This window comes from Bathycoccus prasinos, assembly GCF_002220235.1.
Source record: "Bathycoccus prasinos genomic : Chromosome_17".
NCBI classification, from domain to species: domain Eukaryota; kingdom Viridiplantae; phylum Chlorophyta; class Mamiellophyceae; order Mamiellales; family Bathycoccaceae; genus Bathycoccus; species Bathycoccus prasinos.
In genome coordinates, this window is record NC_023992.1 from 15324 (window position 1) to 28693 (window position 13370).

Genomic DNA, 13370 nt, shown 5'->3' on the forward strand with positions numbered 1-13370 from the left:
TTGTTGTATATTCTACTATCTTTACTACATCTTAGATTTGTTCTTGTTTTTCAATATAACTTTACTTCGCCGAGACAAACTTCTTTGCGCGTGTTTGGATAATCGTAGGACAAAAATATCGTATTCGCGTTCACGCTCGCTCGTTTGCATTCAAACACGTGAACGGGAATTTTGACAATACAACCACCGTCGCCGTCGCGAGTTATGCTGACACTTTCACTTTCGTTCAATATTATAGATTTGGCGCACGGCGTCTCGCTGTATTCTCTCGTAGCATCTCGATCTTGCCGCTTCTCGAGTCCTATCGAAAGGAAACTGAGATTTTCGCAGTTCTCGTCGATAACGCCGTCGTCGTTAATTTGGATTCGAAGTGACATCATCGTAGAATCTCCGTTGACTGAAAACGGTAGGATATTATTCTCACAACCAAGGCATGCCGCAGCCATAGTACCGGTCGAATTAAATTCCGAGCATGCGCCGAAACCGCCGTTTTTGCCTTTACCTTCGACCGCTGGATCGGACTGCAAATCGTACCAAACGCGAAATCTCCATCCGGGCGCGAAACCTACTGGCGTTTTCCCATCGTACACGTAATATTCGTCACCGTTCTTATTTTTGCGCACGTGAGCTAACGCTCCTTCCCGAGCGTCTAAGGGTTGTTTCGTCACGCAATCCACGGGACGAAACAAGAGGTTCATTTTCCCTTGCAGAGGATGCGCTAACGACTCGAACGCCCAAAACGAGAGATCGAAGTGAGGGATATCGCCGCAACAAATCTCTTGTCGGCCGTAAATGTAGTCGCACGGACAAATATCTATGATTTGAATGAAAAGTGTTTTATCGCGATCGTAGCACGTCGTCCTTTCGCAGAGCTTCGTCCTCCCTTCATCGTCGTCAAAGCACTCTTCGGAGGGAGGAAACGTCGTGTTTTGAATTTCTCGCCCGTATGAATCTCTCGCGTTTTTGTTTTGCTGGAAACGCGTGTAGTTATCGTTGTACTCGATGAAGTCGTTTCGACGAAACGATTTGCGAATTTTCGTTTCGTTATCGTCGCATTTCACTTCATAGCACTGTCCGCAGCTCGATTTCATTTCAAAGTCAGCCAGCGCGGCGACTGCACTTCGCGAAACTGCAAACGGCAGCGACTTTGGCTCTCGTTGCGCGTATTTTTTGCTCGTATACCCGCACCCGTTCGTTTCCAGGTACCCGAACTCGTGGTGGGCGAAATATTTCGTTTTCCACTCGTGCGAGGCGTCAAAGTAAGTCCCGCGACCGGTTAACCAACCAATATCCGGCGAGTAATCGACGTCGTATTTCGTTTTAATAACAGGTTTTTTGCTTTTAAGTTGTTGTTGTTGTTCGAGTTGTTGTTGTTGTTGTTGTTGTTGAGCAGCCACAGCCTTTGAGAAGAAGAAGAAGAAGGAGTAAAAGAAGACAAAAAAGAAAGAAGACAAAGAAGAAGAAGAGGACAGAAAGATCGCGTTCTGTGCGTTCTTCATCTCGATCTATCGATCTCTCGGGCGTCGTCGATGATAATATTTAATATTAATATTAATATTGAGGACGTTAGACGTCAGACGACGTAGAAGAAGAGAAGGAAACAAAAGAGAGAGTTTAGGGTCTTCCTTAAAATTTAAAAGATCATCGTATCTTTTTGTACGAGACTTTAAGGGAGGAGGACGAGAACACACAGGTGCAAAAAAACAACGCACTTCACCTCATCATCATCATAAATTATATTAGTATCGATCGGGTCGATCAATCGACCATCATCGACGAGTGTAGTATATTGTATATTCTGATCATCTTTGATACACATAAATCAATATATAGTTTATGACCATGTCAAACTCCATCGCGGCGCGTTGTTGTACTTCTCCCGCGTCGACGACGACGACGACGAGGCAAATCCGAGGGGTGAGAGTCCCTTTTAGTCACGCTTCGGGGGTCTCCCCGACGAGAGAGAGAAGAGGACGACGACGACGACGACGATCGTCGTCCGCGATCGTCGTCCTCGCGTTCTCATCATCGACCGGTGGTAAAAGTGGTAAAAGTGGTAATGTCGTCGGAGCGACGACGTCCTCGTCGACAGATACGACGACGAATTCGACCAACAACACGTTCAAAGAAGAAGAAGAAGAAGAAGATAGAGCGCAAGCGAATAATAAAAAAGATATCCAACAGAAGGCTCATCAAAATGATGAGGAAGAAGGTAACAAAGAAGAAGAAGGTAAAGAAGGTCAAGCGTGTCCGTACAGTTCGGTGAAATCCTTCTTCGGCATGGAAAAGAAAGAAGTCCCAGATTTACGACCGGAAGACGGTTCGGAACCGCCGGTGATTGATGATATCTCGTTTTTAAAGTCTCTGGTGAAAGCGGCTCAACATCCAGTCGGAATGCCCATCGCCATGCTCGATTGGGCGGAACAAAAAGGTGAATGCGTGGGTATTCAGAATGCGATTGGTCCAGATTGCGTCTCCATTCTTGATCCAGAAATCGTAGAGTATGTCTGTCACACGAACGCGAAGAACTATAAGCTTCGGATGTTGCCAGACGCCTTTCGGTTTGTGATTAAGAACAAAGGCATCACCGGGTCAGACGGACAATATAACCGAGAACATCGATTGATGTGCCAAAAGCCATTCATAAACTCGTTTTCGCTGACGCAGTTCTCCAACACGGTCGAAGAACGAATCAATTACATGTGCGAAACGTGGAGAACGGCGTGTACCATGCGAGAAGAGGGAAAAATAAACGTAAATATTGACAACGACTCGCAGTTGGTCACGCTAGACGTCATCGGCAAAGTTGCGTTTGCGTTTGATTTCGAGCAATGCGAATCGCACGCCGCGAAACTCTTGCGAGACGAAGATATCGTCAGCGATAACATTTCTCAAATTTTAGATTCATACAACGGAACGTCAGAAATCATGGGACAACTCTTCATCACGCCTGGGCCTATTTTGAAGTTGCAATACGCGCTCGGCATTGGGCGAGTGCGAGAGTTGAAGGAAAAATACGCAATTTTAGAATCAGTTGGAACAAAACTCATTACTGAGCGACGAGAAACGGTCAAAGAACGCGTCGAAGAAGGCGATTTTAACGATTATTGTTTGTTGGACGTCCTCGTCAAAGCCACGGACGAAGATGGGAACTTGTTGCCGGATGACGATTTGTGGGGCGATATTAACGATGTCATGGCTGCCGGGCACCGGACGACTGCGAGTAATTTCACGGTGAACTTGTTTCATGTGGCGAGGAATCCAGAAATACAGCGTCGCATCGAAGAAGAGGTCGCTTTGTTGGGTGGTCGAGCGCCAACGTTTGATGACGTCCAAGAAGGACGCTTGGATTACACGCGCATGGTCGTGAAAGAGTCGCTGCGCAAGTACGCGCCGATTAACTTATTCCCTCGACTAGCGTCCGACGAAGATACTTTACCGAGTGGACACAAGGTGAAACCTGGCGACTTTATTCTGTTATCTTCCTACGCCATGGGGAGAAACCCGAGAGTGTGGGAGAATCCTTTGGAGTTTAATCCCGACCGGTTTACTGACGAATCGCTCAGAATGCAAGCGGACAAGCAAGCCAAGGCATCCGCGAGGGACGATCCAGAAAAGCTTGAGATTGCGAAGGAACGTATGCGCAGACGCATGGCAGCTGGGAGAGATTTCACGTACACGCCGTTCGGGGCGGGCCCGCGATCGTGCATCGGCGGTGTCTTTGCTTTGCTCACGGCGACGACGATGCTCGCGACGGCTGTGCAAAACTTTAAATTTGGAAAATGTGACGATGGAGTGCACGAAGATCCAGGAGACGAAATTCCAATCATGTATGATACGACTATTTGTTTCCCCGAGGGCGTGTGGCTCTCGATGATGCCGCGAGAACCAAAGTTAGGAAGCGAATTGCAACAGTCTTCGTCTTCTTCTGAGGCGCCTACTCAGTCCAAGGAGGAGGTGCCGACGACTCGATGATCGATAGAGAAAAGTGAGAGGAAGAGAGAGATAAAAACTTATAAAACACTTATTTTGCAATCACACGCACGCTAGCATTATTAACACGTTGATTTTATTACGTCGCACAATTTTTATACACTTGTTCCTCTTCGTTGTTTTGCTCTGATTTTGTTCATTCTTTTTTTTCGAGACGAGAAACTTCTTCTTCTTCTTCTTCTTCTTCTTCTTCAAATAATAATAAATTTGTCACCAAACCAACCAACGCTCTCTTCTGAGAATAAACACACTCCTGATAATAAGAATAAGAAAGAAAGAGGAAAGAAGAGAAAATGGACGAGTCGAACTACGACGAGTTCGGTAACTACATAGGACCAGACGTCGATTCCGAGGACGATTTAATCGAGGACGACAATAATGAAGAAGAAGATGGCGATTGGGGGCGACGACGAAGAGGTGACGGCGCAGACGAAGAAATGAGAGGAAACGACGAAGACGAAGACGAAGAGAACGACGAAGAGGAACCAACGACGACGAATGCAATAGTAGTCTTAGCAGAAGATAAGAAATATTATCCCTCCTCTAAAGAGGTGTACGGAGAAGATACGGAGACACTGGTAGAAACCGAAGACGCGCAGGCTTTGGAGGTGCCGATCATCGCCTCGCAGAATACGAAGAGATTCGAGATCGTTTCGGAAGATTCAAAGTTGGACATTTCGCACGCTAAAATGAAATGTAAGCCAGAATTTTTGGAAATGTTGTGGCAAACGCCGGTGTTATCGAGGAACGTGTGCATTGCTGGTCATTTACATCACGGGAAATCATCTTTAGTGGATGCGCTCGTGGAGGAGACGCACGACGTTTCGGACGCGTGGAAGTACGACGATAATTTAGGTTCGAGCTCTACGCAACTGTCACAAAATAATTACAACGCTTTGCGATTATACACGGACACTCGACTTGATGAACGCAGCCGCGAGATGTCCATTAAAGCCGTGCCGATGACGTTACCTTTGGCAGACGGGAAGCACGGAAAGACGCACTCGATTTCAATCTTCGATACTCCCGGCCACGCAAACTTTTGCGACGAAGTCTCTGCGGCTGCCCGAATAGCCGACGGATTCTTAATCGTTGTCGATGCTGCAGAAGGGGTCATGTGTGGAACCGAAAAAGCGATCAAAATTGCCGCGCGAGAGAACGTGCCGTGCGTTTTGTTCATCAACAAAATCGACCGACTCATAGTAGAGCTCAAGCTTCCGCCTGCGGACGCGTACCACAAACTTAGACACGTCATCGAAGAATGCAACGCGTTAATTGAAGCCGCGTATGGGCCAGAAAATGCGCGTTTGTGTACACCTGTGAATAATCGCGTGTGCTTTGGATCGAGTTTATACGGATTTTCGTTTACTTTAGAATCTTTCGCCAAGACGTATAAAAACGTTTCGCAGAGCGATGACTTGGATCACAAACAGTTTGCGAAACGATTATGGGGCGACGCGTATTTCGACGAAGAGACGCGTGCGTTTAAGAAGAAACCTCCGGTTGGACAACATGATTGCGAGCGATCGTTCGTGCAGTTCATCCTCGAACCGTTGTATAAGCTTTTCTCGCAAGCCGTCGGCGAGGCGCCGGAATCTTTTCAAAGAGCTTTGAAAGAATTCAACAGGTTTTCGTACAAGTTGAAACCGAAAGAGTTAAAACAAAACACGAAACCGCTGATAAAACTCGCGTTCTCAAAAGTCTTTGAATCGCATGGCGGTTTGACGGACATTTTGTTACACTCCATACCGAATCCCATCGAAGGCGCGGAAAGCAAGATTTCTCGCACGTACACGGGCGAATTATCAACCTCGGGTAGACGCGTACGAGCGATGCAGACCTGCGATAAAGATGGACCGTTAGCCGTCCAAATCGTGAAACTTTATCCATCCACGAAATCTCCAGGCGCGTTCGACGCGTTTGGTCGCGTTCTTTCCGGTACGCTTTGCGTAAACGATTCGGTGAAAGTGTTGGGCGAGGCGTATTCGCCGGACGACGAAGAAGACTGTGCGGTGAAGACAGTTTCGCATTTATGGATTAACGAAGCGAGGTATCGCATTCCTGTACAGAGCGCACCGGCTGGTTCCTGGGTACTCATCGCCGGTGTCGATCAATCCATCGTTAAAACCGCAACTTTGGTTTCTGCGTCCTCAAAAGATGGAGAAGAAGGAAACGACGAAGACGTGTATACGTTCAAACCGCTGGAATTTGAGAATAAAGCGGTGGTTAAAATTGCCGTAGAACCGTTGCATCCGTCCGATTTACCGAAAATGGTTGAAGGTTTGCGCAAAATATCAAAAACATATCCAGCGTTGCAAACAAAGGTGGAAGAATCCGGTGAGCACATCGTCGTCGGTATGGGCGAAATCTATCTGGACTCGGCGATGAAAGACTTGCGTGAAGTATACGCGGACATCGAGGTTAAAGTAGCAGATCCGGTAGTGGTGTTCGCAGAAACGGTAGTCGAAACGTCTGCGTTAAAATGTTTCGCGGAAACTCCGAATAAGAGAAACAAAATTACAATGATTGCAGAACCTTTGGATAAAGGCTTAGGTTTAGATATTGAGAGCAAAAATGTCGTCTTGGAGTGGCCGAAGAAACATTTGGCGAACTTTTTCACGCAAAAGTACGATTGGGACGCGTTAGCGGCGAGGTCGGTTTGGGCGTTCGGACCAGACTCCGATGGACCAAACGTATTAATGGACGATACTTTACCGAGTGAAGTCGATAAAGACTTGTTGATGTCTGTCCGAGAGTCCATCGTCCAAGGTTTCCAGTGGGGCACCCGCGAAGGTCCGCTTTGTGAAGAGCCGATTCGCGAAACAAAGTTCAAAATACTCGACGCGACGATAAGTAGCGAGCCTTTACAAAGAGGTGGTGGTCAAATCATTCCAACCTCCAGACGATGCGTGTACTCAGCCTTCTTGACCGCGCAGCCTCGTTTGATGGAACCCGTATACGCGGTTGAAATTCAAACGCCCGCGGATTGCATGACGGCTATTTACAACGTCTTGTCCAAACGACGCGGTCACGTCGTTTCGGACGTTGCCAAACCGGGTACGCCGGTTTATATCGTTAAAGCTTTACTTCCTGCGATAGAATCCTTCGGATTTGAAACTGATTTGAGAGCGCACACGAGAGGTATGGCATTTGGTTTGTCTTATTTCGATCACTGGTCAGTCGTTCCCGGAGACCCGCTCGATAGAGCCATTCAGTTGAGACCGTTGGAACCGAGTCCTGTCTCGCACTTGGCGAGAGAGTTTTGCATTAAAACGAGACGACGAAAAGGTATGGGCGAAGACATTTCGGCGTCGAAGTTCTTCGATTCCAGTCTTCTCGAAGCTTTAGAAGGCGTCACTTTGTATTTATAATTTTTTTCCTTTCTTTCTCCAACAACAGAAAAGCAAATCTCAAAACACACGCACACACTTCGTTATTAAATTTACACGCTGATATATTATATACACGTATATATATATATATATATGTCAACGCGCTTGAAACACATCTTACTCTCCTCGAATAATCTGAAAAAGACGTGCGATTTCTTCACCAAAGGTTTAGGATTCTCCCTCGTTGTTTGTACGGACACTTTTGCCGAGTTGACGATTGGAAAAAAATCCCCCACGACGACGAGCAACAGCAGCAACATCACTCTCGCGGTTCAACAAAAGACGTTGGTATCATCAAAGGAAGACGAAGACGAAGAAGAAGAGAGACGTAACAGACAGAGCGAGAAAAATACTATTTCGTTAAACTTTGAGGTTGTAGACGTCGATCGCGCGGTAAAACAGTTGTTGGAATTAGGAGGGACTTTGGACGGTCCGATTCAGTTTACGAGCGACAAGTCAAAAACGGTTGAAAAAATTGCTGCGATGACAACAATCGATGGACATTCGATTGGATTGTTCGAACCTAAAGAAAGAAAGAACGAATAAGGTAAGATCACTAAGATGGAGATGGGATCCTCTCCTGATTCTTCTCTTTCCTCATTGGTTATCTGCGTCGATTTTCTTGGAAACGCGACGAAACCCGCAACCGGGGACGACAAAGACGCGACGCTGGTCATGCTCGAGGCTTCGCAACGAATTGTTCAAGATTTATGCAAATCGAACGAATTTCAATCGCAACAGATACAGCTCACACATCTCGGACGTCGACACGTGGACGAAGAACATGCTGTTGAAGGATCGATTAATTTACAACACAATATCAGCGACGATAGGACCAACGCTGCGAGCGCTTTTCAGCAGCAAAGATGGGCATTCTTTTCCATTCGACCGAGTCGCACGTCTGCGAGTACCGTTGTCAGCACAAAACAAGCGACACACGTTTGCGACAAAATTTTGGAATGTGTGCAAGGGTACGTCACGAACCCTTTATTCTTCCACGGTATAACATTCGGTGTTTCCATAAATGCGAGTTTAGCAAAAAACTCTTGCGCGCACCAGAAAATCAGTAATGGCGACAATATTAAGATCGCGTGTACATCTGGAGAAATTGAAAAGTTGATACATCAGTTTCACCCGTGCGATGGTGTCGTACCTGAGTTAGCGAACGATGAGAATTTACGAATGAAAATAGATGCGAACAACGTCGCGAACCTTCACGAACTTTTGAAAGAACAGAATATTGGCTTTTACACTGGTAAACTCGGGCTTTCGAAAATATTAGCGAAAAAGGTCATGGTTCGACTCGAAGCTTTTTCCTCTTTTGCATCGTCGCAAAACGATAAGAATACCTCTGGAAAGAATAAAGCAAGCGTTAGCGCGAGAAAATCGACGCAAGTTTCCGCATTGAGCGTCTACCAGCCACTGCTAAAATGCGGCGGACAACTTGAGAACAATAGCGGTGCTAATTGCAACAACTCGATTACATCCATCGGACGCGACTTAACGCGTGTGACTTTATTTCATGGAATGTTTTTTAACAGATGGCCGGAAGATTTGGTGTGCGAAGTGCATGCTGCACCTTCCCACGGCGGTGATTTGAATACTAGAGGTGTATTTGAGGAGAAAGTAAACTTTCCGAGCTTTTCGAGCTTTTTCACCTTGTTGGGGGACGATGGGTTGACTAGGAAAAAAGTACGCGCAGCGCTCGTGCGAGAAGCGTGTTCTGTTGTTGATTCGACAGAACGAAGAAAAAATGGAAATTCTTCAAGCTTGTCAACGATCGTTGATGTGGTAGGCGATAAAGTGGCAAATATCATTCGTCAAATTGTTCGAGACGATGCAAACGTGCGCGCCTTGCGCGTTCAAGCGTCCAGTTTCGTTCCCGAACAAGGAGAAGACTGCAGAATTTTGAATCTAAACAATCACGAACTAGAAGAAAGAGAAGGAGGTGATGGAGAAGGAAGTGACGACGACGACGACGACGACGACGACGACGACGGCGGCGGCGGCCCTGGAGACTATCAATCTAATAAGAAGTTCATCAAGCTTTTCTATAACGCCTTGGATGATGAGTACGAAGGTGTAAAACATTACAGAGGTAGATTTGAACACGAGCTCAGGCGCAAAGGACCAGTGGCGAGCGAAAGATCAAAGCCGACGACAACGCGTTTACAAACGGAGCAAAAGAAGCGAACTTATTCGGAGATAAATCGAGACGTGGACAAAAAGTTGCGCACAATACAGCCTTCGGTAAACGAGATATTTACTTCCAACCGAACAATCACAGGGAATGCGAGAAGAAATGCTTTTGAACCCGATGAAGACGCGGTGAAGCGTTTATCGGGTAAGAATGGTGAAGGTGCAAACGTATGCGCAGTTCTGGATTTTATAAGTTACGGCGATTCAAATCCAAAGGTTGTTCGAGACGTGATGTCAGCGAAGGAGGAGGAAATAAGAGAAACTCTTAATGGAGCAGAGCGACAAAACGAGGTTGACAAGAGCGCTGAAGCGAGAAGTAGCGTTTGGAGAGACGCGTCATGATTTTAGAATCGATAATGATAGCAGAGTAGATGTTGTACTAACAGTATCATTGTACCATACATACAATGAGAATTAAAATGAAGAGGAGATGCGCGCACGAAATGGTGTGTGATGAAATTAGATGATTGTAAAACTTGATTTTTTTTTTTGTTTACAAAAACGCTTATGAAAGAAGTAAAATGGAACGGCTGTTCCTAGTTTCGCTTCGTGTCCTTATTATTCGCGTCCTTATTATTAATTCTTTTGATGACTCTTTTTTATGTAACGTGGAATGGGAATGTGACCCATCCTCGTCAGCCTACCTCCTACCGAGAAACACGGCACGCGTTTCGTTTTAGATAACGAAGTCACGCGCTCGCTACTCTTATTTTGCCGTTCATATAAATAACGTGTTTTTATACTTGCTTGCGTTGCTCGATGTACGGCGCTTCCAATTCCATCTGAGAGATGACCATCGGATACATCGCGAATGTAGCGAACAAGTCGTTCAAGAAGTTATCTCTGATGCTTCGCGCCGCTCTGACCTGGTAACGAATAATCGCAACTTGCGCAACAAAGAAGACGAACAACATCCACGCGATGGAAGCAGTACCTTCGCCAATGTCAGATAAGCACAAGCAGAGAAACCAGGCGAACCACGTGCAAGTAGCAACAACAGCGTAGATTGTACCCATGACATCGTCGTTGTACGCGGCGACTGCGGCGGTCTTGAGACCTTTGTATGGGAAGAACAAGGCGATGATGTTCGATTTGAACCTATCGCCCGCCGACGGCGATTGCGCAGGCATGCCTTCCGGGCTGTACAATTCGAGAATGTCCAAGGAAGACACGACGAAACCATGTCTTTGCGCCATGATATCTTCGTCTCTCATTTCACGTTTCAATGCGCGATAAAGCGACGTGCAGCAGTAGCAGATGGCGATCGTGTACGGTAAACCGGCGACAATAGAGACGCCTTGAATCGTGCTCAATCCCGCGTCCGAAGCGGAAAGCAACGCTTGCGCGGTGGCAGCTTCCGTAACGGCCCAGTAGACGCGTTGAATCCACGGCGGGTTCTCGTGGCCCTGCGCGGAAATGATATCGTCGACGTAGGAACCAGAATCAGACGAAGTCACGAAGTAGAACGTGATACCGATTAACACCAACAAGTGCATGAACGTCGTCAATTTGCCGTACGGGGCCATGACGTCGAGAATGCGGTCGTTGGATGACCTACAGGAAAGTAAATAATAACCCTTATCGGCGAGCGCAATGGCAGCTTCGGAAGACGGAGCGCCACCAGTGTAACCAGATGCAGCACAGTCAATGCTCCAGTTGGACTTGTCTACTGTAACATCCAACGCCATTTCAGCCGCGCGTTGCATTTTGATACCGAGAGAACCAAAGAAGGTCAAGAAAATGAACGAAAACAAGATCGGCGCGATGAAAGCACCTTTAATGACCTGTCCGACAGTTCTACCTTTGGAGATTTTTGCGATAAACATGCCGACGAACGGCGCCCAGGAGATCCACCAGCCCCAGTAAAAGATGGTCCAACCGTCCATCATCCACGACGGTCCGGAGTCGTACTTCTCGATGGCGAGAGCAGAGGACGTTTCGATGCCGGTAGCCTCATAGAGCTTGTCGCTCAAGGAATCTTGGCCCCAAAGCAAGGATTTACCTTCGTATTCGTACCCGTTATCGAATTCTTGGTTCAATTGCGTCCACGTGCCGCACTTGAAGCCAACTTGGATCACCCACGTCATGTACGTGCCAACCGCCTCGACGAAGGAGTTGAGGAGGAACCACGTGTTGTCGCAAACGGTAACCAAGACGAGCAAGACCAGACCAATGGTGAAAGTGAACAACGACAACGATTTGATACCACGTTTAAGACCGAGAAGGACGGAGATCGTCGCGACTGCGGTAATAATCCAGATGATGCCGGTTTGCGTCTTTTGGTTGACTTCGACGGAGCCGTCCAAACGGGCGAGAACCGAGTTGATTTGAGAGACGCCCAAACCTAAGGACGTGCACACGCCAAAGGTTGTGCAAGAAATGGACAAAGCGTCGATTAAATCACCAGCGAAACCTCTCGTGTGATCACCAATCAACGGATGAAAGGCGTTACGCATGGTCATTGGCAAACCTTGTCGATGGCAGGTGACGCCGAGCGTCAACGCGACGACAATGTAAGGAATCCAGCCGTGAAGGCCCCAGTGAAAGAGCGTTTGAAAAATAGCTTGTTGGGCTTTTTGATCATCGTTCGTCACTGGAATACTTTGTAAATTAGCCGATTGACGGTAGTGATAGATTGGTTCGGAGACTCCGTAATAGTAGAAGCCTACCCCGATTCCGCAGGAGAAAAGCATGGAAAACCAGGCGAAATCTGAAAATTCAGGTTTATCGTCGTCTCTGCCCAACTTGATGTTCGCGTACTTCGTAAACAGAAGCCAGAGCACAAATATGAACCAAACATCTTGGGTCAAGATGTACATCCACGAGAAGTTGACCGTGATCCACTTTTTCCATCGGCTAAACTCAGTCGGGAGTTTCGGATTGGTATGGTTTTCGTCGTCAATCAATACGGCGGCGACGAAGCCCCACAACACGAGAGATGCGAGCAATGAGGACACCCAGTTGAATCGAAGAAACCTGTTTGAGTTTATATAATAACAGAGTTTATAAGTAGAGGTTAGTTTTAAAAGCACAAAAAGTTTGGTGTATTCCTTGTTTTCTTCTTTCTTTGTTGTTTTTTGCCCCCAAACGTTTTTTTTTCGATTATTTTAAACTTCCTTCTGATGAGTCAGCACAGCCGTTTTGTGCGAGAGAGATTTGGTGCTGCGTCACCACCAAGGAGGGAAAATTCTCGATCATCGTCTCACCAATTCTCGACGACAACGCGACGATATGACGGCGGCGAATCAGTCGCGTCCAAACGAAGAAACCGCTCTCTTTTTGCGCGCAATCGATGACGTGAACGTTCAACTTCCATTTTAGACGGATTTTAGAACGAGTTTGAGGACAGAAAGACTCGCGCGCGAGTGAATACTAAAAGCAATGAAGCAATTTTGATAAGCAACACTCCCGAGTGTGACACTCAAATTCAAACGGAAAGAAAAAACAACATTTGATGATGATGTTGGGAATAAAAAAACGTACGGTTTTCCTCCGATATCGACGGAAATCCATCTGTTCTTACGAACGTGACGTTCGACGTTTTCGTCTTGCGAATAATCGTCGTGTCTCTTCTCTTTTTCAGCAGTCATATCCGACATATTTATTATAGATATATACAAGACCTGTCGGAAATTTAGTGAGATTCCTTTCGAAAATATCTTAAAAACCCAAAAAAGAAGAAGAGTTTAGGGTATGTGGTTCAATTTTGACCCCCTAAATTTTACGGTCCTCTTTCTGTGTTTGATTGAATAATAATAATAATTTAGAGAGTAATATAACAACAAC

At 46.5% G+C, this 13370-nt stretch overlaps 6 protein-coding genes across 6 annotated transcripts; 4 read left to right on the forward strand and 2 right to left on the reverse strand.

The window, feature by feature from the left end:
- Window positions 1-50: 50 nt before the first annotated feature.
- Bathy17g00090 (predicted protein) lies at window positions 51-1499 on the reverse strand (the record flags this gene model as incomplete). The annotated part of the gene is made up of 1 exon (XM_007508243.1): window positions 51-1499. One exon carries the CDS (start codon window positions 1497-1499, stop codon window positions 51-53), a length of 1449 nt encoding a protein of 482 aa, XP_007508305.1.
- A 343-nt stretch (window positions 1500-1842) lies between these two features.
- Bathy17g00100 (cytochrome P450) lies at window positions 1843-3975 on the forward strand (the record flags this gene model as incomplete). Its single annotated transcript, XM_007508190.1, has 1 exon — window positions 1843-3975. One exon carries the CDS (start codon window positions 1843-1845, stop codon window positions 3973-3975), a length of 2133 nt encoding a protein of 710 aa, XP_007508252.1.
- A 311-nt stretch (window positions 3976-4286) lies between these two features.
- On the forward strand, window positions 4287-7364 carry Bathy17g00110 (unnamed protein product; the record flags this gene model as incomplete). The annotated part of the gene is made up of 1 exon (XM_007508409.1): window positions 4287-7364. One exon carries the CDS (start codon window positions 4287-4289, stop codon window positions 7362-7364), a length of 3078 nt encoding a protein of 1025 aa, XP_007508471.1.
- Window positions 7365-7478: 114 nt separating this feature from the next.
- Window positions 7479-7931, forward strand: Bathy17g00120 (unknown protein; the record flags this gene model as incomplete). Its single annotated transcript, XM_007508408.1, has 1 exon — window positions 7479-7931. The coding sequence occupies one exon, from the start codon at window positions 7479-7481 to the stop codon at window positions 7929-7931; it is 453 nt and encodes a 150-aa protein (XP_007508470.1).
- Window positions 7932-8060: 129 nt separating this feature from the next.
- Bathy17g00130 (unknown protein) lies at window positions 8061-9926 on the forward strand (the record flags this gene model as incomplete). The annotated part of the gene is made up of 1 exon (XM_007508373.1): window positions 8061-9926. One exon carries the CDS (start codon window positions 8061-8063, stop codon window positions 9924-9926), a length of 1866 nt encoding a protein of 621 aa, XP_007508435.1.
- A 395-nt stretch (window positions 9927-10321) lies between these two features.
- On the reverse strand, window positions 10322-13183 carry Bathy17g00140 (choline/carnitine/betaine transporter; the record flags this gene model as incomplete). Its single annotated transcript, XM_007508317.1, has 2 exons — window positions 10322-12560; window positions 13068-13183. 2 exons carry the CDS (start codon window positions 13181-13183, stop codon window positions 10322-10324), a joined length of 2355 nt encoding a protein of 784 aa, XP_007508379.1.
- Between the last annotated feature and the right edge of the window lie 187 nt (window positions 13184-13370).